This window comes from Aythya fuligula, chromosome 8 (assembly GCF_009819795.1).
Source record: "Aythya fuligula isolate bAytFul2 chromosome 8, bAytFul2.pri, whole genome shotgun sequence".
In the NCBI taxonomy this organism is placed as follows: Eukaryota; Metazoa; Chordata; class Aves; order Anseriformes; family Anatidae; genus Aythya; species Aythya fuligula.
The window spans coordinates 9,853,501-9,879,265 of NC_045566.1; the positions used below are offsets into that span (position 1 = coordinate 9,853,501).

At 53.6% G+C, this 25,765-nt stretch overlaps 2 protein-coding genes across 2 annotated transcripts in view; one reads left to right on the forward strand and one right to left on the reverse strand.

Moving 5' to 3' along the window:
- Positions 1–1,474: 1,474 nt before the first annotated feature.
- On the reverse strand, positions 1,475–14,654 carry LOC116491882 (putative protein TPRXL). Its single transcript, XM_032192243.1, has 5 exons — positions 14,591–14,654; positions 5,878–6,348; positions 4,642–4,968; positions 4,320–4,486; positions 1,475–3,702 (listed from the first exon to the last, which is right to left on the reverse strand). Exons 1-5 carry the CDS (start codon positions 14,652–14,654, stop codon positions 3,658–3,660), a joined length of 1,074 nt encoding a protein of 357 aa, XP_032048134.1. The 3' UTR covers positions 1,475–3,657.
- Positions 14,655–21,409: 6,755 nt separating this feature from the next.
- TESK2 (testis associated actin remodelling kinase 2) overlaps positions 21,410–25,765 on the forward strand; it is a 75,744-nt gene continuing 71,388 nt past the window's right edge. The window contains exon 1 of the mRNA XM_032192002.1: positions 21,410–21,577. The gene's annotated coding sequence lies outside the window, so the exon portion shown is untranslated. The remainder of the gene's footprint in view (positions 21,578–25,765) is intronic.

Here is a 25,765-nt window from a genome sequence, read left to right on the forward strand (position 1 = left end):
TGAGTGGGTAGAGAACTGGTGTGTGGCACAGGTAGTCCTGCCTGTGGCACAGGAGCTCTGATACTGTCACTCTTCAGCTGCTCAACCCAGCTTCCCTTCAAAACAGCTGCTCAAATCCCCTTCCCTTCAAAACATGAACCTAGAGAGGGAAAGAGGGCAGGGTAGAGAAAACAGGTGGGTCTCAAACTCTGCCTTCTTTTATCTGGGTATCTTTTCTTCCCATTTAGCTTCAAAAGTGATTTGATTGATTCTTGTCCCTGTACTAATTAATTACAATTGTGCCTTAGCCTAGGAGGCATTGAAACTAAGCACCAAGAGACGATCAAAAGCAAGTGCTGTGTTCAAAGGGACATGTGGAAATTGGCAAGTTGTTTTCTGGTTCTGACAAAGTCTGGTTTGCTGGATAGGGAAGTTGGAGGCCACACAACTGGCCCATGGTCCACCTGCAAATCTGGTTGCCTCAGTGACTGCACCTCTTGACTGGGAGGTCAAACTGGGCTGGGCAAAGGCAGTGAGCTTTGTTCCTCCCAAGGGTGACTGCCTGCAGAATCCTGTCCTGCTGCTGCATCTCCAGCTAACGCAGATCTGCTCTGCGCCAGCTCTCCAACGGGGCAGCTCACCAGTTTGCTCTGAGAATGAAATTGGCTCCGAGCAACATCAGTGATAGGCAGAACAGAGGAAACTCCAACATAAACCACAAGCATAATGCTGACTTCAGACTTGAAAAGACTGGTTTAGTTGTAGCATGTTTGTTCCGTTACTTACTTCTGTTCTGTAGGGCTGTATCGTTGGGACAGTACTGAAATCTCTGCAGGCTTGGGCGTTCAGCCCCGAGCCTATTCAGATTACTCAGCATGCACTCTGCTGACCTAAGAAGTGTTTGTTGTCTCTCCACATCCTCTAGATCTTCCAGGGCTTTGCTTTTCTAGATTTGCTATGGGAACTCTTTGAGAAACCACGTAAGCCCAATGACCAAGTATTTTTACATACTATATTTTGCTCTTCCAGGAGAAGCTCCCGTAGCAGAGTCTGTGGCACAAGCTGGATGATTTTGCACAATTACTCTAACAGTTATAGTAGACTATTAGCTGGGGAGGGACTCTTGTCAATCCTGCAGCAAGATCAGGACTTTTGAAGCCAATCCTGAGCCCTTGCCTCCCTGGGGGGCTGAGTTTCCAAGGGGCTCCGACTGCTAGGAAGCTAAATAAGATGTTCATTTCAGTTTGCTTTGATTTCTGTACTATAGAAAGAAGCATGACAGATGATGCTACTTAGGCTTGGATTAGACTGGCTTTGAAAATATTTCTGTAAATAGAGCTTGGGGTTGCAGTTGACAACAGATGACAATAAGGGTAGCTTCAAGCAGAGGCAAGGGACAGTCTGAAAGTGCATATGTTAGATTATTTGGCCTAGTGTCTCCCTCTAAAACTGATTACATCTAATTTGACCAGATGAAAATATGAGAACCATGGGCACCTTTGGCATTTGTAACTTTATTGCAGAAAAAAAAAATCCACTATAAACATATTTTACAAAGAAAGTTGCACTTTGGTGTTGGGCGAGTTTTCTTCCTCACCCCTTTCCCCTGGACAGCAAGGTGTGGGAAGCCAGAACAGCCAGCCCCTGCCCTTTTGGTTTTGTGCAGAGACACTTTCCAGCTACGCCAGCCTGCGCCAGTTCCAGCCAGGATGGAGTTCTGTTTTCCACCACTAACTTGCCTCTCTTTGTGCGAAAAACCAGTAGCACCCTGCCCTCCGGCAGGGGAAACAAGTCTGTAGCTAGGGAGATTGCTCTGTGCAGACAATGCTCGATACAAAAGCTTTGGAGCTGTGACAATTACCCTTTAGTTTTCATGCAATAATAGCAGGAGAGAACCAACCCGTTCTTCCCTATTGTACCGGGCATCCTTACAATAAACAGATGCAAGGCCAAAGCCAACAGCTGAATCTGAACTGCACTGCAGCCACTTGTCAGCCACTTCAGAAGTAGTACCACGGGAAGGAGGAACTGCTGCGTTACCCAGTTCGTCTATTTGACCCAGCCCAGTTCTGCTCCACCTTTGAGCCCTGCTGATGGGCAAATTCCTCCTTCCCTGCTAAGAAAAGCAATAACAGAACTGGGAAAAAATAGGTACTTCTGTTTGTGAGCCTATCTGTCCCTTGTGGGGTCCATGTGTTGCTACTGAAAGGAGAGGAGAGACAGCGGCTTCTAAGAGCAATGTGGTGGAGAACTTCCAGCCCTTGCTGTATCCCAAGGGAACAACTGCCTTAATCAAAACTCAAACACTCTAGAGAAGGCGTGTGTTTCTCTTTACCTGCAGTCAAATATGAATTAAACAACAGGAGCAGGTACAAGTTACTTGAATACTTCTGTGTCATGCACTATCCGGTCTTTTTGAAGTGAGGGCATCTGAAAATCCTGACTTGCCCTCACAGGCTCTGGTCCCTGGGTTTCCTTGAAGGACCTTAAAAGCCTCGCAGTTTACAGCAGTGATATTTTGAGGCAAAAATGCAGAATCTAATCAGCCTAACACCTAGAAAGGGAAGGGGAGGAAGGCACCTACATCCAGCATATGTATGTCCTCATGACAAGACACTAACTGGCTCAAAAACCAACAGTAAAAGGTAAAGAAAGGAGCTTTGGCCTTGCACTGACAGAGGAGGGACAGTGCAGAGCTAGATTTGTACAACCATTTTCAGAAACCAGATGCTAGCAGCAAAATGGCAGGTACCTGAGGAAAGGCACGTGTCAATCCAGACAGGAAAGTGGACTAAAGCACTTATGGAGCCTGAGCAAGGAGCTTATGCGTATGCTGAAAGTGTCAATTTTGGGAGACCCAGTTTCCTAAGTTTGGTGAGACCAAATTAAGTGTGTCTAGTTGGCAACAGACTGAGTTCTGTCAAGCCCTGTTGAGCTAAAATCATGCTTGTTTCCTTCCAGCAACTTTAAAACAACATGGATAGCGAGGGGGCTTCTCTAGTGGCCACACGACTGTTTTCCCTTGAAGAGAAAAGGTATGCACGTAAGAAGGAAGCAGAGCAGTCTGTCACCCTCCCAGCAGGTGTTTCAGGATGTGCAGTGTCAAGCCTGGGACTAAAGCTGAAACAGGAGCAAAAAAAAGTGCAAGGAAAAAAAATACTTAAAAACACAGAACAAGAGGGAGCCTAGGAGAACCGATCTTCTCATCCCTGGATCCCTCAGAAAACAGCAGTCTCCTTTGCTAGCACTTTGCTGACCCCATCAGTGTAACAGCTTTTGCGTGGATCACTTGCCCATCTCCTTTGAAAGCAGCAGCTGCGAAGACGGACAGAAGGACTCCACGCAGAATGTGATGGTCAGAGTTGTCGTGGCTAATCGGTCACCCCACACAAAGGAGGAGGCACCCCTTCGGGGCATCTTTTTGAGGAGAGCCTGGAGGAATAAGCCAGACCTGGGCTCTGATTCCCGACATAAAAACTTCAACAACGAACTATTTAAAACATCTAAAACCAAAAGCCGCCTGAAAAAAACAAAAACAAAAAAAACAAGAAACCAAAATTCTTTCATTTGTGTGCAAGTCAGAGCCCCCTCATTCGTCAGCAGATTGTCTGGGACCAAGTCCTCAAGGCCTTCTCCTCTGGGAAGTTCAGCCTGCCAGGCGGAGGACAGCCTGGGTGCCTAGTAGCTGTAGAGTGAGAGGGGAGTGTCCTCCATCATGTCATCCTGGAAGCAGAGAAGAGCGTGTTTTAGCCTGCGTGATGGCACAGAGCCCCAGCCAACACCACAAATATTGTCCCTGTGCAGGTCCTGGATCTTTGGGCAGTCCCTCTTCCCTTTTAATGAGGCTCTGGGAGAGAAGAGGTGCGTGCAGGTGGAGGATGTAGAAAACCCTGGCTGTGCAGAGCTCCACTCAGGCTGTGCCAGCATCAGCTTGCTTGCTAGCTGCAGGACAGCAGCAGTGAGCCTGTCCCACCCCTGGAACAGAGCACAGAGCCTGCTTTGTCACGGTCACAAGGCAAATATATCAGAATACAGGAGAAGAGGCTAGGAAGGTGTTTGAGGGGCAGTTTGCATGGTGCTCCCCTTCCTCTCTCCATTTAACCTCTTGCTGTTCCCCTTCAGAGCGAGGGGAAGGCAGACGGCTTCTTTAGCTGTCACCCTTGAGATTTGTCACCTCAAAGCAAACCCCGCTGGGAAGGAGAGGGACCTACGAGGGAGCAGGGGTTGCGATCAGCATCCATCCTTCCCCCAAACACCCCAAAACTTTGCTAATAAAGTAAAAGGGGAACTGCAAAGAAGACAAAAGCTGGTATGAAGCCAGCCCGTGTCAGCCCACTCACCATGGGGAGGTCCTGGAGGCGCCGGAACTCCATGCGGCTGTTGTGCTGGCGGTACCGCAGGAAGCCCACCAGGCCGAGGATGCCCACCATGACGATGAAGACGGAGATGACCGCGATCACCAAGGGATCGGCCCTCGTCGTGTCAGCCAAAGGAGAACTCGGTAGCTCTGCAAGGACACCAAAGGAATGAGGCCACAGGAAAGCCTTCACCGGCTGGAGTAGCAAAGCCCTCTCTTGGTGTGACTTAGAGGAAAGGAAATCTGAGGTACGCCCAACCCTTTGCCACGTTTTGTGAGAGCAGGGACAAAAGCAGAGCATTTACCTGGGTTTTCATCATCACCAACATCCAACACAGAAGCCTTCTCGTGCATGGGCTCTAACGGGTGGTCCAGAGGAGATGTGCTGGTGGGGCTGGCGGCTGTGCTGGTGGCGGAGCTGCTCACAGCGGGTCTCGTGGTGATGGTACCGGAGGCAGCAGCAGAAGATGTGCTCCCTGAGGTGGAGACGGGAGCCGAGGAGGTTCTGGGCTCCATGGTGCTCACCTCTGTGGCACCCACAGGGCTTGTTCCTGGCCTGGTTTCAGACCTTGCCTCTGTGGGCCCCATGGTCTGTCTGTCTGAAGGCCCCAGCTGAGAGCTGTTGGTGGTTGCTGCAAAATAGGGACGAACAAAATAGGGACAAATGGTCATTTCAAAGGATCGAGTGCAAGTGCTGTGGGACTGGACAAAATAGAAGCAAGGCTGTGAAGAAGGCAGATGGGGACTACAGGAAAAGCAGCTTTCTGATAACCCGTCAGAAAACAAGCAGACACAGAGTGCAGACGCAGCAGAGCCACACTGTGGGGCACAGTGCTAGAAAGTTCTCTTGGTTCTCATATGTGCCAGTCTGCAATGTCAGCCAACCTCAGCTGGCCCCGCTAGTCCTGTCCTCTGCGGACAAAGGACAAGCAGGGAAGCCTCAAACAGCTCTGCACAGAGCTGGAGATCACCCCGGAGCAAGAAACTGGGAAATGTCTGTCCTCCCTCCTTATGGGGAGCACAAAGGCTCTGCCCAGCAACTGGGCAGCAGCATCCCCTGAGGCTGTGTCACAGAGCAGCGGGACCCCGGGACACAGCCAGGGTAAAGGATACCCTTGTGCACAGACACCACGCGAATCAATGGTCAATGTGCCATGCATCAGGGGGGTGACAATCCCAAAGTGGCTGGGAATGGGATCCCAGCCCCTCAGAGCCCAGCTGAGGAGCACTGCTGAAGTGCATTGGTCAGGATGAGGTATACAAAGGCCTTCCCTGCACACCATCAACATCCTCATCAGCAAGCAGCCAACAGAATTAATACCACAAGTAATGGGGTTTGCGAGGAGGATGCTGAACTCACAGCACCTCTGCAGGTCAGTCCCACTGAACGGGACAGGCCTAATGGCTCTTCCCAATTCTGCCCCCCTCTCCGGTTCCCACCAGAGTTCACAGAAGCAGAAGGATGTTCAGCACCATAAGTTCCCGGGTTGTGCACCCTTGGGGCAGGACTTTCTGCACAGCCAGGAAAGGCAAAACCTCACCGAGCATGCTGTTCAGAGGAGTCGTTGGGGTCGCGCTGCTGGCATCATCCATTTCTTCGGTTGTGCTGAAAGGCTCCGTCACTTCACGGTCGGGCTGATTTTCTTCCAGAGTGCTGCTGGCTGTCGGGGCAGGGGAGGGGATTTCAGTGCTGCTGTTATCTGATGAGCTCACATTGTGGTGCTCACGTTGTGTAACCGGGATGTCTGTGGGGCTGGCAGTAGCAGAAGGCTGCAGTCTCTCTGCCTCAGTGCCCGCCACGGTGGTGGCAGAGGTGGAGGCATCTTCCACCTCTGCACTGTGGGCTCCCGTGATGTTGAGCGTTGCAGCAGTCACGTTTATCCCCAAGCTTGTCTCTGGAACAGCAGTAGTGTCTGGATTGAGGTCAGAGGTTTCCCTGAGCTGATGAGAGGTTGGCGTGGTGCTAAGAAAAGGTGTTGTCACCGAGGTCTCTGTTGCCTTCTCTCCTTCTCCTAGGGAAGAGAGTTAAGAAATGCTGAGAAGTTTTACAGAGATCCCACACTGAAGGAAGAAATGGACTGGAACATCAGGGCCTGAATCTTTCCATCTTGTTAACTCCAAATCCAGCACAGATTTGTACCTGGGGAAGGGGTTCAAAGAGCCTCTCTGCCCTCTTGGCCTCCCTGCTCCAGGGAACCTGTCTGTACCCTCCTCCCTCTCCGTTCTGTGTTCCTGCTCTGTGGGGTCACCATCTCCACCCCTTCTGCCCCAGAGCACCTTTTGAACCTTTTTAGAGGATTTGATTGAGAAAGTAAAGACGAGTCAGAAGTGGTGTAGAAAAAATACAAATGGGGAAAATGTAGAAGTAGATCCTCTGTCTCCCCTGGCTAGAGGAATTGTAGAAAATTGTTTATAAAGTTTGTGTCTGGCGAGGGTAAAGCTTATATTGCTCGTCATCTGAGTAGTGTTGTGGGTTTGCTGTTGGAGGGAAGGGTAAAATGCGTAGCTAAAGGGTACTACAGAGCTGTAAAGCAGCTGGTGGTGTGCTCTGGGAGCTGCCTTCACGAGCTATTTATGAACGCATCGTCACCATAAAGCGTGGCAGTGTTCTGCTGTCACAGGCCTGGGGAGCTGCTCAGCCTCCCCCTGCAGCGGGCAGGGATCCCCCGCTGGATCCCCAGCCGCCAGACGGGGTGACAGCACGCGGGAGGAGGGAAGCCACAAGGCTCTGACACTGCTGTTCACAAACATGGGCCCAGTGAGGGTTTTTGAGGTGTGTAAACAGGAAAAAAAAAAAAACACACAGAGTAATATAGTCACATCAGGATGGGCTTTCCAGACCACTTAGGAACATCGCATGGCCAATATTTTTGCTATTTCTGTCCCGTGTTTCTACCTAAGCCACTGAGGCATGATGAACCACTGCAGAAAAACATAAAGGTACTGGAGGAAATCCATCTTCGTGCCCATGCTCTCCATAGCAGAGAAGCATCTGAGGCAGATGCCGTAACCAAGAGACGTTCACCCACCGACAAAGCAGCCCACTCCGGCACAAAGGCCTTGCGAAAACCACAGCAGTTTTTAAAAGCTCTTCAGAACGGGCACAGTTATCAGAGCTCCTCTCCAGCTACGGCACTTAACAGGCCCTAAAAAAAGACACAACGCATCTCGAGAGAGAGAGAGAGAGAGAGGCTCTCGCAGTACCCCAACCAGCTGGAGAATTCACAACCGAGGAGCAGCCTGACGGAGCTGCGCTTCCCCGGCCCGGGCCCCAGTCCCATGAGGGCTCCCGCGGGGGAAGCAGGAGCAGCTCGGCCCCGCTCAGCACATTCGGAGAGAACAGGCTCTCGAGAGGAGCCCCAGTTGGGGTGACTTCAACGTGAAGGGCCGAAGGTGTAAGTGATGCTCCTTTTGGTGTTGCCTGGATCTGTCCACAACAAAGCGAGCTGCTCTGTGAAATGGAGCTAAGGTATAGGATATAGTAACACCCGGAAAGAGAAGAGCTGGGATCACAGCTCTTCATGTGACAATTTTCCAGCCCCAAAAACCAGCACTGCTTATTCGGTGAGCTGCCAACTAGGCGAAATCCCAGAGCAGCTGGGCAGCGCTGAAGGCCCCTGCAGCAGAGGCAGATGCTCGGTAAACACGCGGCTACCTGCTCCCGCGTGGCGAGGCGCACACAGAGCTGCGCTGTTGCTGCGGGGTAAACAGGAAAGGCGGTGGCCAGGTGCCCGGCCAGCAGCGAGCCTGGCTACGTGCTGCTTTGAATTGCTGGCCTGTGCCCCGGCCGGCCTCCCATGGGGTGGGCGAGCTGTGATTGGGGTCATGCAGAGGAAAGGTCTGGGGAGAGCTGTCTTGCACAAGAGCAAGTGACTCTGAAATGGCTGTGCTGCTTTTCTGGCTCCGAAAGGAAAAGCAGGGGGAAGGAGGATGAGTCTGGGCCCTGTATAGGAGCTGGCATCCCTGCCGGGAGGTGCTGCAGGGTAGGAGGGTTTGAGGGGCCAAGCAGCTCCCCTCATCCTGCTAACACTACCCTGGTCCTGCTGTAACACAGCTCCCTGCTGTCTGTGACAAGAAATGCTGGTGGGAGGGATATTTCCCTAAACTCTTTCCTCCACGAGGAGCCACACAGCTCCTTCTCACAGAACTGCCCAGTGCCTGTGACTGCCAGGGAAGCGGTGCCCAGGAGCACACACTGCTCCAGCCCTGTATCTGACAGGAATCCAGCAGGACCATTTCAGGAAGGTTTGTGCTACAGCACACCCAGACAGGCTGCTGCTGTGACACCACAACATTTAAAACCCATTATGCAGAGAATTGCAGTAGAAATGTTAAAATTGGCAGGTATGGAACAGGAATGGGCAGCAGGGATGCCCTCGGGGGGCTTTGAGCACCGCAGGAGTTGATGGCACCTGGATTAGCATGTCAGCGGGCCCAGCACAAGTCAGCACACCAGTTCAGGAAACAAAGGAGAGCCTGAAAAAAAAAGGAGAGCCTAAACCAAGCTAACACAAAAACTCAAGCCATTAGGAGATGATGGTGAGTAGATAAGGAACAAGGCAAGAGCCATAAGATGGACAAACAGACAAAAGACAGGGAGTAAATCCTGGTCACTCAGGGACAGACGGACAAAAGATGGACAAAAGATCCCGTCACTGCCTATCAGCTTCCAAGAGTAAGGGCACAGCCAAAGCCAGCACAAGCCACCAAGCCAAGCACCAGGGGAAGTTACCTGCAATTTGGTGCCTGTCAGCACGTGGATGCTAAAGAGCACAAGCACCGGTGAGTTTTTCTTCAGTTTTGTTTTAAAATAAAGATACCCCTCCAGGGTTTTGCATTAAGATTTGTGACACTGTTGGTTCGATGCCACAGCTTCGTTCCCCCTGCTCTGCTCTGGATCCTCGGTGCCCTCTAATTCTGCAAATCCCCAGCTCCAGCAGCGTGGCTGCTGCTCCAGTTGCTAAGTGATGATGATTTCAGATGTTTATTAGCTCCTTGCAGGGATGCAGGTCAGAGCTCGTTACTCTGGCATCTTCCTGGAGGAGCTCTGCTTCCTGCACCAGATGCCAGGGAGGCTGCGGCTGCACTGCCTGCGGCATCGTCCTGCGGACGAGGGCACCAGGCCCTCCTCTCAGATGGGAAGGGAAGGAGTTAGTGCAGACACTTCACCCTCCCGGGGATCCTCCAAGGCACCACAGCTGCAGCACACCAAGACAGCTGGTGAAGGCGCAGTCACCCTGGGATCACAACGAAGCCCCAGCAGCCGCACCGCGACTGAAGCAGCCAGCTGCATGAGCTCCGATAATAACAGCATCTCTGTTTCCCTGATGGGGAACCACGGGGAGGTTTGCTTCGGCTGTGCTGCGGTTCCTGCTAACACAGGGCTGGCTGGCTGTCCTCTGGCTGTCCTGCCCCCGGGTCTGTGCTCACCACCGGGCTCAGTGTGTTTGGTGAGAACCGGCGGTCTCAGACCACATCGGGGCAGGGCTGGTGGAAACGGAGCAGCAGCTCCCATCAGATAGTGCTGACTGCAGTGACCTCTGCCTGGGAACCGAGAGGGGCGAAGGAAGAGAGAGGCCCTGAGGGAGGAGGGTTGCAGCCAGCCAAGAAGCCCCCATGTCTTGGAGAGGGGTGGGAAACGCTCCCTGCTTTGCGAGGGAAGGGAGGGCTCCGAGCATCAGCCCGCGGCTCCAGCCCCTCTCCAGGGCCACACCACAACGCTGAGGGACCTGCAGACATCAGCCGTGCTCCCAGCAGCTCTGCAGCAGACGTGGTATAAATATGCCAGAGTGAAGGAAGCCAGCTCTGCAGGAGACGGGGCTGTTCCTGCTTCACACTCCCTGCCCGAGCTTCGGGGCTGGGGCCAAGCGAGGGGCCGGGGAAGGTTTGTACGAGCCTGTACAACCAGGACAGGGCACTGCTGCTCTCAGGGCAGCCACGCAGAGTGGGGATGTCTCCTCCATCCAGCCAGGTCTCACCTCTGCCACGGCAGCCACCCCACCTTGTATTTGTTTCTCGGGATAAAGCAGGGCAGCGAGACAGAGCAGGGACCACAGCTGGACCAGCCTGTGGATAAGCACATCCACGAACTTGTCCCAATCCCAGAGGTGTCTTCTGCACCCTCCTCTCAGCCAGAAACAGCAGCCTGAGCTCCCCGAGAGTCAACATAAATCCAGCTCCAATTCACAGGCTTTACTGCCGTTTCTAAAATCCCTCTTACAGAGAGCCTAGGGTGAGCTGTAGGAGTCACGCAGGGTAAGGGAGCCAGGGGCAGGCTGGCTGCAGGGCCTTGAGAGGGCAGAGGAGACCCAGACAAAAGCTGAGCACAAAAATAAGAAAGGATCCACCCAGGATTTCCCTAAAAGTGCCGATGGGAGCAGGGCTCCCCGGTGCTGATGAATCGATCCCCCCACGCAGGCTGTCACTGTCTGCGGGTGGCGCTCACTGGAGTCAGCTTCCTCCGGAATGACTGTCAAACCACTGCTCTGATTCATGGAGAAGGCACCCAAACCCTTCCAAAATGCTATTTTTGTGCACTAACTGAATCCAGTTTCCACTTCAGCGTAACAGCTCAGGTCACAAACGATATAGTGAAATGCAAAATTAAGATAACATTTAAAGAGTAACAGCCCAAGCTGTAACCTATATGTATTTAAGCAATTATATCCTCTTGCTTAGCAAAGTACTCCATTAAGCGCAGAAATTATCTTTTGTTGCCAGTTATTACATCTTTATGGTTACCAACCAACGGTAATTAAACAACCTCTTCAAGGAGCAGGAGCTTAAGCATAAATGCACGTAAAGCCATCTAAGTGGGATTTAAACCCAAGGCTCTTAATTTCATTTAAAAGCAGAGCCGGGGTGCGTGCTGATCAGATAGCAGCCCAGCCTGACCTCAGAGCCCCGAATTAAGGAACCCGGGTGGCGGAGGTGGCAGGAGCCCTTGGGGTGGGTGCCGGATGCGCCCAGGGATGCCGCAGAGCAAACACCCTCCCCATGGCAACTCGAGGCTCACGGACACAGACCCAGGGCAAAGGGCAGCTGCTTTGTACACTTGGTCCCACTTTGATCCCTCGCAGGACCTCGGTGGAGGTGGGATGCCACCAGGCTGAATTTGCAGCGGGTTCCAGCAGAATCCCAACCAGGGCTGATGCCGGGACTGTCCCCGTCTGTGTCACAGCAGAGAGGGGCCAAACAGGCTCTGGGTGCTGCAGGGAGGCCAGGCACGGGGCGCAGGGACAGATCCGTCCTTGCAGCCCACTTGGTGACCACAGAAGCGCCCTTGCACAGCACAAGTTAATTCACACCACCCTGTGAGCTGAGCCGTGCTGTGCCCTGTTGGGCAGGCAGCAGAAGCGAGGGAGCCGAGCTAGAGGTGCCGAGCACCCGGCGCGGCTCTGGAAGCTGGCCAGGCCAGGCACGTTGCAAAACGAGGGCTGTGGTGTAAGGGACAGGAATAGAAACCAGGTCTCCTGACCGAGAAGCTCCTTCCAGCCCGATAGGCAGAAGGCCTCGAGCTGAGCACGAGACGGGGCGCAGATTAGATACAGGGTGCTGAGCGAGCGCGGCGCCGGGGAAGGACAGCTCAGCGCCCGACCTGCCCGGGCAGGCAGGAGGATGCTTCCCCAGGGCATCTGCAGATGCTGGGCCTGAGGTGTGAGCCCCTGGGGAGCAAAAAGGGGAGGCAGGAGCCTGCTGGTGCTACCGCCTTGCTTGGTGGCACTGCATTTGGGATGGGGGACACCGGATCACGGTGGCACGGCAGAGATGGGCAGAGGGAGAGCTGCGAGAGCAGAGATGAGCAGGCCTGGGAAGAGCAACAAAAATGCCAAGCGCGAGTTCTTCAATACCAGGAAAAGCCAAAAAAAAACCCACGGCACAGACATGCCCAGGGCACGCAGCAGTGCCAGAGCCTGTGCCGGGGAGGTGCAAGTCGTGGCTTTGCTTGGCCACCACCATCTCCCCAGCCGGTTATTTTCCACTGGCCACATGCAGCTACAAAGCGCCCTGCTGGGCAGGAAGGTGCCCAGGAGGCTCCCACACCGGCTGCTCCGTACCCGAGGACGAGGACTGAGCTGTGATAAAGACGCCTTTGCCCAGGACTGGCCTTGTCTGGGGCTGCAGACCCCAATAAACACAGCAACAGCAGGGAGATCTGGCATCAGCCGGCCCCGGCCCTGATTACTTCAGGAGCCACAGCTGCAGTGGAGGAAGCACTCATGTCATTAGGAGAAAATTAATTAGCCGGTTGCCTTACTAGCAGCCCCATGTCAGCAGGGAGCCTAGACAGTGTGCTATGAGCTGGGGGAGAGCCTGCAGGGCTGCTCGGCCTCCAGACCTTACACGAGCTGCCCTACAGAGCGTGGCAGCCCCATAGAAACCCCAGCAGTGACTGTGTCCATCCTTGGGCTCTTCCCAGCCCCTCTTGGCGTGGAGGGATGGGGCCAAGGGAGCTGCAGGAGGCGAGTGCTTCAAGCACGTGCCATCAGGGTCCTGATGGACAGGGAGAAGAGAGCGAGTGTGTAAGTGGCACCCATGGCACGTCTGCGGGACATGTTGCCTGCCTGCACAACCCCAGGCACCCACAAGTGTCCCCTCTGCTTGCAAGGCAGCTCAGCACGGAGAGGGGAGGCAGCCCAAAACTACGCCGGGGGGGTTATTTTTAAGGCTAATGGTGCTGGAGGAAGTGGATTTCCGCAGGCAGCGAAGAAAGGCTGCATTGAGAGCTGGGGTGGGCAGAGCACGGGGACACAGCAGCACCAGCCCCTGCCTGGCCCCACGGCAAACGCGGCCGGAGGGGGGGGCAAAGAGGATCGGCACCGGGAGCAGGGCAGGGACCCTTCTGGGTGCCTGGTTTGGGGCAGGTTTGTGGGGTGGCTGTTGGCTTTGGGGCCAAGCTCAGGGTGCCCCCCTTCCACCATCGCTGTCCTGTGGGGATTCTCTGCTGTCTCGTTCAGGACTGAGCTTGCCATGTGGTTTTTGTTACTGGTGGCAGCTCTTCCGTGCCATCTATTTCACAAAATATTTGCTCTCTCACTGAGGCCGGGACTAGCTGGCAGATCCAAAAGCTGCGAGGACGAGGGCCAGGCCAGCCGCATAGGTGCCATTTCCTGAGGCCACAAAGGGACTCTGGGACTGGGACTAGGACGTTAGGCACGAAACAACCCAGGAAAAGTCCAGCACAATGTTAATTCTGGCACGTCCCAGCACTTTGAGTCCTGGACGTTGCAGCGGGAGGGCTCCCACGAGCCAGCAGAGGAAAGCAGCTCCCTGGGGTACCCCGGCGTGCGCGATGGGGCCAGCGCAGGCAGCAGCAGCCCCGAGCTCCTGCACTGCTACACCCCGTAAGGGCACAGCCACCCTCATACGGGCAGCGTGGCTTTATCCAGGGCTTTCCCAGCAGAATGGGGTCTGCTTCGGGACCGCTTCACCGTGCTCAGCCTCAAACCCAGACAAACCGCATCCGGGGCGCCAAACCTCAGCCCGAGCTCAAAAACCTCAGCAGCTCCCAGCGCCGGGCACCCACGGGGGGCTCCCAGCAGCCGTTGTTAGAGGCAAAAAAGCACCCAAAAAAATCTCATCCCTTCCTCCCCAACTGCTGCCCTTTGCCGCGCTGTGACCCGATCGGGGTCTGGCCGAGTTTTTTTTTTTTTTTCTTTTCTTTTCTTTTCTTTTTCCTTTTCTTTTTTCTTTTTCCTTTTCTCTTAGCAGCCAAGCAGAAGGACCACGCTTGCTCGCCGAGCCCCCCCCCCCGCTTTGTCACTGCCACGGCCAGGGGGATGGCGACGGCTCCAGCCCCTGCCCCTGCCCCTGCCCCGCCGCGTGGCCGCCAGCGCGACGCTGCGAGCCCACGTGGGGACGGGGCTACCGCGGGGGGGGCTCGGGCTACCGGGGGGCTCCTCGGGCTACCGGCGGCGCTCCCCCCATGCGGCTCCGGCGGTCGCCGCCACCTCCCCTCCCGCTTTGTCCCCGGTCCCCTCGGTGCCAGCTCCGAGGCTCGGACCGGGGACCGGAGCTCGGCTCCTCGGGGCGACCCCCGGGGACCCCCTCCTCGCTCCCCGCAGCTCTCGGGCTTTGCCCAAATTTCGGGGCGCGCCCCGCGGGGTCCCGGCTGCGAGCTGCGGAGCCCCCAACCGCGACGGCGCCCCCCAACTCCCCCGGTGCTGCGAGCCCGGCGGGCCCCCCCCCTCCTCCTCCCCGTTGATTTCTCCCCCCATCCCGGTGCCCCCCCGGCCCGGTGGCCGCCCCCGGTACCTGGCAGGGCGCAGAGCAGGCAGCAGGCGGCCAGGCGGAGCAGGGCGCCCCGCGTCCCCTCCATGCTGGGCCGAGCCGCGCTGCCTCCGCCGGCGGCACCGGGGCGGGAGCGGGGCGGGAGCGGGGCGGGCCGGTAAGCGGGGCGGCCCCGGTCGTGGCTGTGCGGGGAGGGGGGATGCTGACACCCACCCCACCCCCGGACCGGCCCCGTTTGGGTCCTGGCATCTCCGGTTGTCCCCGTCCCGGGCATCCCCTGCCCTGTCCCGTGTTCCCCCACCCGTCCCCGGTTCGGTCCCTCCTCAGCATCCCCCCTTCTGGTCCCGCATCCCCTCTGGTACCCCCCCCGGTTGAGCCCAGCCCCCCCGCTTCTGCCCCATACATCGATGTATGGGCAGCATCCCCCTGGGGTCCCCCTGTGGCGCTTTGGGGTCCCTGGGCTGGGAGCGGGGTGCCCCAGGTGCCCCTGGATGCTGCCCTGGGTGGCAGTGGGGGTGCCACGAGTGGTTCCTGGGGCATCCTGCAGCCCTGTCCCATCCCTCTTGGGGTCTGGGCACTGCAAAGGCCAGGCCCTTTCCCCAGTTATTTGCTGGGTGAAGGAAATCCCAGCCTGAGCACAAACCCAGACAGCCACTGGGTCGGCCTTTGCCTTCCTTTTGGAAAGTCTGGTGGCATTCATCTGGTTGACATTTCTGGAGAAGCAGCCCCAGTACGAAGCTGGTTGTGGGGAGGCACCCTGCAGCCTGGGCTGTTTTCTGGAAGGACCAAAAATCCCCCTGCAAATCCCTCGGCCACTCTGCTTCCTCTCCAGCCCAGCTGGTTCAAGCACTCCCACCCTGCCTGTCAGTGCTCACAGAAACTAATAAGGAAGGTTTTGGGCTTCTCTGATTTGGGAAGGTGCCTTTTGGCCATGGTACATCCCTTGCTGAACCTTTCTTGGGCTACTTTGGCAGAGGGGGGGCTCCGGGTCCTTTCCTCCACCCTGGTACCGGTGCCAGCAGCACAGTGTGCAAGGTGGAAATGGGTCGTTTTGTTCCTCCAGCACTCACCTTCCTCCAACACAGCTTCTAGGTAGCTCTGCCCGTGTTTCTGGGGCAGGCAGAAGATTGCTGGGGTGATCTGACTGTGCTGGAGCAGAGCTGATCGTCGTCTTCTATGGGCGCTTTCAAAAACCCCATGAAATTTCCCCCCCCTTCTTGGAAATGTGTTTCTAACCTCTTACTGCCACTGACTTCTGGCATCCCATTAAGGCAGAAGTAACGAGGCCTTTACAAACTTCCCAGCCCTTCAGGGGAATTATTTGAAGGGCATTTACAATATTTTGGACAGTCGTAGGAGCCTTCTGCTGCCTGGCACCACCCAGCCCCATGCGCGGGGCCGGGGCACCTCCGCTCCTCGCGGTGCGCACCCCGGGGACCTGGGCTGGATGTGACCCATGCAGCCCAACGCCCGCGTGCTTCTGACTCATGTCACTTCTCTGCTCTCTCTCCAGAGACACCGAAGCTATATCTGCCTCAGCTGGCTTCTAGACAGCGGCTCTCAGTCGTCAAGGTTACGGGTCCCTCCGCTTTAATTAAGCCTGTGTCTGTGGCACAGGGGATTTTCAGCAGCTGGGTGACAAGGAGAGCTGGGCTGGCGTTCCCCAAAGGGGTTGGTGAGCAGCATGATAAACCCGTGCAGATGAGCCCCCCTGCAGGCCAATGCTATTACTTTAGCTGATCTCGGCTCTCCTCATTAGGGTTATGATTAACGCATTAATGAGACACCTTGGGCTCCCCATAGCAGGGATGGGGCGGCTGGGAGCAGAAATGTGTCAGTGTCGGCGTGATGCCTTCCCCACCGCAGAGAGGGGAACAAAACGAGGGAGCACTTCATAATGTCCTGCTGGGGCACTGCTGATTTCTCATGGACAGAGAGAAATATTCCCCTCGGACAGTGGGTGGCAGCCCCTGTGCCCGCGTGGCTCATGCAGGGGCTGTGGTTTGCTCAGGGTGAGTCCTCTGGGGTGTTCTCAAGGATCAAAACCACTCCTGCAAACCTGATCAGCACACAGAGCAGCCAGGTCTGAGCAGCAAAGAGAGCCGAGGACTTGGAATAATTCCTGAACGAAAGTTTCACGCTAAAAACCCACAGCGCTGATTTCTGACCCTGTCTCACTCTCTTTGCAGAGGCTTTATTTAGTTCCTGTCCTTTCGCTTCTGGCTGGCGGCCAAGGCAGGGAGCAGGCCAGGGATGGTAGCGCTGATTATCTTCATTTAGTAAAAAGAAGAGGGTTACAGAAAATAAGTGAGTACAAAATAGTGGGAGCAAAGGGCACGGGGAGGAGGAGGGGGGATGCTGGTCCAGGAGAGAGGCACCAGCTTGGTGCTGGGTCTCTGTGGGGCACTAATGGTGCACATCTTGTGCTGGCCTTGCCCTGTGTCACCTGGCAAACCTGATTTTTTGGGATGGTTGGGCATGATCGGTGTTGGGCTGGGGTAGAGGGACAAGAGCAGCAGCCCCAGAAAGCTGCTCCCTGCTCCAGAAATGCTGAGGGGCTGAGAGGAGCTGCTCCCAAAAGGAAATGACCCTCAAGGGAAGGGGTTTCAGCTCGCTGGGAGCTGACTGCCTGGTGCAGAAGAGAGAAGCCGAGGTGAGTCACTCCGCGTCTCCAAGCCTGAAACATTAAAACCATTTTTTTATCAAAAGAAAATTAAATCTCATGAGTCAGAGAGAAGAAAAAAAAAATAAAAGGATTTGCCAGAGCAGAAGATGCTGCTGGGTGACTCGCAGGCAGACAGAAGGAGCATTTGCTCGGCGGCCCAGGAGAGTACATCTCCTCTGCCACTCCTCCGCTGCACAGAGCGCTGCCATTCGTCTATTTTTAATAGCAGTGACACAGGCAGTGAACTGCCTTCAAGGCTGGGAGCTTGTCGTCCTTCTCCTGCACATCTGTCCTGACTCAGCTCCTCTCCGAGGGCTCTGCGCTGCTCTGTACCCCGGCGGAGGAAGAAGGGGAAAGCAAAGTGGGTACAAAAAAAGTAGATTGGAGAGCAAAGGCTCTCCCAGGCTCAGGGTCAGCCCTGTCCCACCACCCCATTGCTTGCACATCCTTGTAGCCATCCAGCTTGGCACCACTCCATAACCTCAGCACCACCAGCAGCTTGGCTGGAGCCCTGCTATGGCACCATGGCAGCGTGACGGGCCCTGAGCCCCAGCCAAGGCAGCAGATGGCCACGACGAGCAGGCTGGGAGGACGAGGCTGCAGCACCGGTCACAGCACGGCAGCTGCCTAGCTGGGAGTACCCATCTGTCCCAAAACGAGCTCTCTTTGGTTCCTCATGCTGCTCTCAGCCTCCAGTGCTGGCTTGCCCAGCCTTGTGGAAGAGGAGAGTGGAGGATGCTCTGACAGGGGATGCTGCAGCATGGCTTTGTACATGAGGATGTGCTGGTTGCCTTGTCCTCATCGATGGTGGGACAGCATCACTGTCCTCTTCCTTACCACACATTTAAATCCTCGTGCAGAGGACAGCGTGCAATCATCCCCACAGAGCCCTTCCTGTTGCTGGGAGGGTGGCTGGGACATGGTGAGGAGCACATGGTCCAAACACATTCCCTGCCGCATGCTGCCCTGCTCGGAGCAGTGGGAAATGCTCTCTCATCTGTGAACGACCCTCACCTTGGTCTGCAAAGGCCATCTGCAAGGCAGGCAGGGGTGGGAGGATGCTCCTGCAGGGCAGCCTGTTGGGATGCTTTTTGAAATCTCAGGGGTTTGGCTTGTGACTGTGAGCCTACAGGGATCCTTAGTTGCAGCTATCCCATGAAATGTCCGCCTAGCACAGGGCAGGAAAAGGGACAGTGTTGACATTAGGCAAGGGGCAAATTCCAGGCAGTCCCTCTGGGACTCTCTCGCCTGGCTCCCATGAAATGACTTCAGATTTATCCTGGTGTCTAAAGAGGATGTTTTTGCTTGAGGGGCTTCATTACACAAAATACTTGATGGGTTAAGTCACTAAAATGCCTGCTCTCATCACAGTGCTGTGAAGTTACCCACTACCTCGTTCCCCTGGGAAGGTAGAAAGGCAGCCCCCTTTGCTCAACGCTTTTTAATTTCGGCCCCCACAAAACCTCCCTGCTGGGGACAACACCTGCTCTGCTGCCATGGAAGCAAACTTGTGTGGCTTCATTGCAGCATCTTTCTCCTTGGGAAGGAGAAACCTCCCAAACTTCTCCGCCTCCGGGGCATTTCCAAAGCCCAGTGGAAGGGAATTCCCCCTCCCGTGATCTCATCCACATCTGGTGCCTGATTTTATTGCCACCCTGTGAGTGGCAGTAAAATCCTTGGCTGTCCTTTTGCCAGACCGGTTGTATTTATAAAGCCAAAGTGATCTGTCTGAGGGAGAGTCAGACCGAGAAAGCGGTGGAGCAGACCGCAAGCCACAGACCTGCTTTTTGGCATAGCTGATCTTTGCGTGGGGCAGCCAGCCCAGGGCAGGGGGAGGAGGGAGGAATACCTGCTCCGAGCTGAGCTCCCTGCCCTGTTCCCAGGCTGCGAGACCCTTCAATGCAAGAGAGAGATCACTAGATCGAAGTACACCGCGACATCCACAAGACTTTTCCTTTGATATGTCCCTTTGAAGTGTCTTTTAATACGGTGTTCATTTTTCTCTCTCCAGGAAACAGAAGGAGACTAAAAAAGGCACCCATCTTCTGCAGATATTGAGGCCATGGATTTGTTGGGTATTTCTGCCGGCTGCAAGGAAGGACGGGGGACTTCCTTAGACAAAGTTTCTGCGGTTGCTGTACGTGCACGTGTGGTCATCAGCAAAACCCATTCTTTTGTGCTTTCAAAACACAAGCCTTGCCTTTGAGATAAGGTGGTAGCAGTGTTCATAAGACTATCCCATCTCCCAGGCCTTCTCAAAACATGGATTGTTTGTGATATAAATCACAGGATCTCATGCAGTGTTGTGTGTTTCCAGTTGTGATTTAACTTTACTGAATCACACTGGCATATATTAATGCTGCTACTTTGCACCAGCCCATGGGATAAATGCTTATTCCTGGTTATTACCAATAAGACATTTGTAGACCAAAAACAGAAGCCACTAATATCTTGCCTGGAAAGCAGAAAAAAGGTGATATTTATGACAGGGAACTGGGGAAAGATAATTCATTTGCTTTAGTTCTGGGATTAGATCCCAAAAGGAGAAGTAATCAAAACCTGCCACCAGATGTCATCTTGCAGCTAACTAATAGCTTCCAACGCAGCCGGGACTAGGGGCACAGTGAGGTGAAACTGGAGGGCACCGACACTTAAACAGGGCACAGAGCAGCAGGGATCCCTGCAGTCATTTAGAGAATGGCCACGGAGACTGAGATGTTTCAGTGCTTGCCCTGTAAAGTCTTTTCAACTCGCTTGGACAAATCCCAGCACCATGTGAAGTGCAGAAATTTAACTCTAAAAAATAAGTCCTAGCAGAAGATACAGACTGATCCGAGTAGTTCCACCTGTTCAGTCACAGATTAAAATACGGTGGGTATGCTGATCACTGTTTAATGGCTTAATTACAAAAGCTTCACTGCACCCTGTGCTCAAGCTGCCATTAGAATAGATGTTTGCAAATACTTGTTATTTAGCATTTGTGAGTGTGGGAAAATCACTGCATGGGAAATCCAGAAGGAAAATTAAATAAATTTAAAAAAAAAGCTATTTTTTTTCCACGCAAACCACTGTTAATCTGTTACCTGTACAGAATTTATTACTTTTTTTTTTTTTTTTTAGTTAAATTTATGTAGAACATCTTACTGTAAGCTTGTGTGAAATTCTAAGACTGAATTCAGTCAATAAATTGCAGGTTCGGGATTTTATCCCAGCTGCAAGGGCAAGACTCCGTTCACTGTTATCTGTAGAGTCGGTGCCGATGTTTCCAACACCAAAGTCCCCCAAGCGTGTTTTGGATCAAGCTGAAAAGTTTAGATGCAAAATTAATGATGGATAGGGGGAAAATAGAACTTATTTTTAATATGGGAAGGGTGAGCAGCGCGTTCTTGTCTGAGAACCCTTTTGGTTATAGCTCCTCCACTTGTAATTGTTTGGGATTCTTTTTGTTTGAATACAAGACTCTACAACAGACGAACTTTTTAATTTACTTTATTTTTTATTTGTTGAGTTTCAGTAAAAGTAGCTCAGATATTGCCAAGAATGAGGTAAGGGAAAAAAAACAAAACAAAACAAAACAAAACAAAACAAAAAAAAAAAAAACAAAACAAACAAAAAAAACCATCAGTTTTGGTTAAAGGCCGGGGCAGGAGGGGGCCGTGAGGCGCTAGGGCAATGGGGGGGGGGGGCCGTGCCCAGGCCGTGGGGCCTCCATGAGCACCTGGGCCCGCTGACAGCTTCACGCCCACCGCTGCCTATAAACACGCGGGGATTGGCTCTCCTGCCCGCCCGTCAGAACGTGCGCCGCGCTCTTACTGGCTAGCTCTCTTATTTATAACCCGCCCACAGGGGCTGGCCAATGAGAGCGTAGCGCCCTTAGCAACGCCCCTCTCTCTTTCCTGCCGCTGGCTCCTGCTATCGTCCTGGGAGTTGTTGTCCCTGCTCCCGTTGGTTGAGGTACCTGCCACTCAAGCGCCCCTTAGCCAATTAGAAAAGAGCACTCACGTGGATTACCTGCGAACCCCTCCGCGCCTGCCTTCCCCTCCTCCATTGGCCACACCCCGCCGTCCATCAACCCTCTCCGCGCTCCGATTGGCTACAGGGGAGGGCGGTGGGTGTCGGGGTGCCGCCCCGCCTCCGGGGGCGGCTCAGTGGCGGTGGCGGCGGCGGCGGAGGCGGACGCAGAGGGAGGAGCCGCGACGCTCCGCGGCCCCCGCGCCCCGCAGCCGGGCTCGCTCCTCACATGGGGCCCCCTCGCCTCCCCTCGGCGGGCCGCTGAGGAGCCGGGCAGGCCGCCATGACAGCCCCCGCCGGCCGCAGGCCCCGCTGGCGCCGCCGCCGCTGCTCAGGTAACGGCCGGGGGGCGGGGGGAGGCCTGGCTCCGGGCGTCAGGAGCCGGGAGGGGACGCTGAGGGCTCGGGGGGAGCTGCCCGGGGGTCTGCAGGGGGCGGGTGGGCCCCCAGGGGGAGGGGGTGTCCCTGTGACAGGGGGTGTCCCTGTGACAGGGGTGCCTGGGGAGCTGGCAGCCCCCTGGGGAGCACCACGCGGGGTTTTATTAGGTTTATGTCCTCCTAAAAGCCCTTACGGGTCGTGTTTAGGCTCGCTTTTGAGCAGCCTGCACGCTCCAGCTGGAATAATTTCTTCCCAGCTCAGCTCCTGGTGGTGTCCGGGGCCGTGGGGTGGCTTCGCGGGCTGCAAAACCACCGGGTGCGTGGTTCCAGGGGGTTCACAGGCACTGGAATTTACAGCCCGCGATAAGGTGTTTTATGAGGAGCTCCGGTGTGCCCAGTGGGTTACTCGTCAGGGTGGCAATTTAGTCACCAGCTCTGGGAGTTGTTGTTGCATGCCGCCTTCTGACAGGCCGGTGAAAGCCTTGCTCCTGGACTTGTGCAGGACGGCGCTTCAGCCATCGTGATTCTTTATGCAGGCGACTTTGTAACTGTACGGAAGAAACGCAGGGCTGAGGGAGGGGGATGTTGCTTCTGTGCCTGCTGCAGGAAAGAGTGAAGCTTGTGGTTCCCTTGCATCACAGGTTTCCTTTTTTCCTGTAGCTAAGAACCAGGCGTTTGCACAATGACCATGCTACGAGGATAAAATCAGAAGCTTTGCGTCTTGCAGCCCGGCACAAAAAAAGTGCTCTTCTACGCCAGATCAAAAATGATCACCATTTGTATTTTTTTTAAAGTTATTTTCCTCCTCATTAGCTCCTTAGCGTATTCATTTCATGTTGTGTATTTGTCAGTAAGTACATCTCATAATCAGCTGCTGTGTCCTGGTGGCTCCATCTGTTGTCTGCTGCCAAGTCCTCTTTTTGACTTAGTTAGTAAGCTTCTTTTCCTATGGCCCTGTCACTTTTTCTTAAGTTGAACACATTTCTGGTAGTGGCTAGGCCACTTTTTTATGTGGTTGTCCCCGTGCTTGCACTGGAGAGCTGTAACAGCTTTTGCAACCAGCAGGGGATTTGCTTGAAATAACTTCGCTTTTGAAGCCTGACTTCATACGCTCCGGGTCTGTGGCTCACAACTGTGAGTTATAGATTTCCCCTCGGTACCCGAGGTGCTTCAGGTTGATGTGTAAATACCACCAGGCTCTGGTGTCTCCAGTAACTCAGCAGCAGGTTTGGGATGTCCTGTTGTCTAAAAGGTCGTAAATGAATTATCAGGGACCCTGTTACTGTCGTGTTTGTGCTGCCAGTACCTGCTGTAGACATGGTACTGGGTGTCTTGCCCTGATGGGTTTTCTCACTGGCCGCACCGAAACAGCGGAGCATTGCTTCCTGCCTGCCCTGAGAACCCCTGCAGACAGCTCTCGGCCCTCAGCTATAAACCTGGTGGGGCGGCTGGGGAGACTCCTTGATTACGGAGGTGTTAAAGGGAATCGAAGCCTTTTTATTTTATGCTGGTCAGGAGCTCAGCAAACGTCAGCCTGCTGCATCTTGGCATCTTTGCTAAGCTCCGTAGAAGCGTAGGGAAAGCCACTGCTTTCGGGATGTCCTGCAATTTTCATGTTTTCTTAGGCAAAGAGGATATATTAAGATGGTCTGTTTGAAGCAGCAGCTGTGTGTGATGGTTTGACCCTGCGACTGCGCTGCCCGTGCGTTGGTGTGACTGCAGCCAGGCGAGGAGACAAACAGATTTTTGCGAGGCCCGTCTGTACGGGTTCACTTTTGTTTTGTGTTTGGACCCGAGAAGCTGTTGGCAATTCCTTACTGTGGGCATAAGGATTGAGTGTTTTTTGTTGTTTGTGTGTTTTCCAATTATTTGCCTTCTCAGTGTGTGCCAGGCTTTATGCCCGTGCTTTATACGAGTATTTTTAAACCTACGGTGTTGGTCTCGAAGCCCAGGCTTTGCAGTAAGTTAACGTCTCGTCTCTTTCTGGTTTCAAACTTGGCTGCAGTCACAAAATAAATGAACTGTTTGTTTCAGCTCAGCCTCTTGCAAGGTTTGTTTGTGTTACAAAACCGTGGAGCAGCTTAGCAGGCTCCCAGTTTCTGGGCTGGTGTCGCCGTCCCTGGGCTAAGGCAGGTCTCCTCTGAGGAGCGCCAGCCCTGGCCGTGCTGCGGGGGGGCTGGTCAGAGCTAGGAACTATCCCCAGCAGGGGAGATGCGATTAAAGCAAAATATCACCAAAATGAAAGTAGAAAACGATGGGGTTTTCACGTTCAAGTGTCGTGTTGTGACTCAGACTTAAGGCTGGACGCTGTGACTTCCCCCAGTCAGCAGTCGGAAGAGATTTCGGCATCAGGATGAGCTGGGCCAAGTGCAGCACGAGCCCTTCTGTAAATATTTGAAGTTACCTTTCTCCCAAAGACAAGAAGCCAAGGTAGGGACAAACCAAACACCGTCCCTCTGTTAGGACAGTGAATGACAGCAGTTAGGAACAAAACTGTGGAGAGCTTGGCTCTCTTTACCAATGCAGCTTGATTTCTTATGTTTTGCTCCCCCCCCGCACCTTTTTTTCCCCTCTCCTCCAGGCTAATGACCTCAAAGTCAATTCAGTCTGGAAGATTTTGTTCTTTACAATCCTTTGAAGCTTTTCTGAAGTTTGCAAGTTCCTAGAGGGAATTCTTCCCCCCTCGCCTCCCAGCTCTGTTGTTGAGTGGCACTTGCCAGCATAATTCCTCCCTGGTTTTGTAATGCTGGGCTTTTAAACTCCATCAGACTATGGGTTTAAACAGTTAACTCTTGGCAAATGTCTTATGTCAAAGCTTTGGCATCTTGCTCTTCAGAAAACCTTTTCAAATTAATAACATGCATCCACCAGATTTATGGCTTTCCAGGCTGAATGCCTAGCGACAGTCCTCTGTGTCTAAAAATGGCTGTTGTTGTTGGTAGGGCCATCTTTTAGGAAACTTTGACTTTTAAGCGCAAACATGCACGTGTTGTGAAGATACTAGGGACGAAAAAAGTGTCGGTAATGAGTTGAAATGGCTTTGGAGGGATCTTGTTTTGCACCCTGGGGCATTAAAGGGATGCTGCTGAGGCTGAGAAGCTCGTTCTGTTTTTATGTGTAGGAACAGTATGAAATGCTAAGCACTGGCTAATGTATCTCACTTGTTCATTTTGCGTTGATGTGTGGGATACAACTTGATGTGCTGTTGTGGGGTTTCCATCCTTACATGTTTTCAGGCTTAGACATTGGTTTTGTAAGCCAACCCCCTCATTAACCAAATAAATGCTGGTAGTGTTTGTGTTTATAGTCTGTTCCGCAACTCAAAACCCGATGCGTTCGTGCAGTGGAGAAACTGGTCTTAACGTACTCCTAACTTGGTTTGGTTGTTTCTTGCTTCAAGGTTTGTTTTTAGACGGAGAAATTAAAATGTGGTAGAGCATGAAACCTAAATTTGTGCTTTTCAGCAATATGCCGAGCGGATGAGCGGGGCAGGTACGCGTTTTGACAAATGTGTTTCTAAAACATTTTGGCTTGGCAGAGCGGGGTGCATTCTTGTTGTGGTAAGGATGTCAAAAAAAAGCGGTCTGGAAGCTGGAAAATTTATTGGGAACTGTTTTTAAGAGTGCTCGGTGTCTTTCTTAACTGGTCCTAGAGCACAGCTTGAGAATCTTTGAGCTGAACTTTGATATTAAGGAACAAGCAAACAAACCTGACAGCCTTTAGATCTGCAGCAGGTCGGTCTTGCATTCTGCTCAGTGCACTTTAATTAATCATACAAGGTAGTAAATTAAAGTACCTCAGACTGATTTGACAGTCAATTAAACCTTGGTTGATTTGACTGAGAATGTGATCATTAGTGTAATTGGCCAAAATGACAGGAGGCCTGCTTGGAAGTGTGCCCACTTGAAATTTTCCTCTAATTCTGTGTCTGCAATCCTGGGCAGAAAGTTGGACAAACGGAGCTCTACCCTAATAATTTCCGAGGATTTCGTGTGGCTGTCTGGAAAGAAGGCAAGCTTTAGCAGGCAGAAATTGAAGGGACGGGTTACTGGGGAATCCAGATGGCAAACCCTTTGGGGATTTATGTTGTGTGAAGTGCTTTGAATCTTTTCTTTCATTGTGAGATTTGTACGGAGTTTTGCGGAG

What these genes read in the sequence shown, in the direction of transcription:
- LOC116491882 (XM_032192243.1), bottom strand. Translation starts at nt 14,654, where the DNA reads ATGGAGGGGACGCGGGGCGCCCTGCTCCGCCTGGCCGCCTGCTGCCTG. An exon ending in TCCTCTGAACAGCATGCTCG is followed by an intron (nt 4,969 to 5,877) that starts GTGAGGTTTTGC and finishes CCTATTTTGCAG; the next exon opens with CAACCACCAACAGCTCTCAG. An exon ending in TGGTGATGATGAAAACCCAG is followed by an intron (nt 4,487 to 4,641) that starts GTAAATGCTCTG and finishes GTGTCCTTGCAG; the next exon opens with AGCTACCGAGTTCTCCTTTG.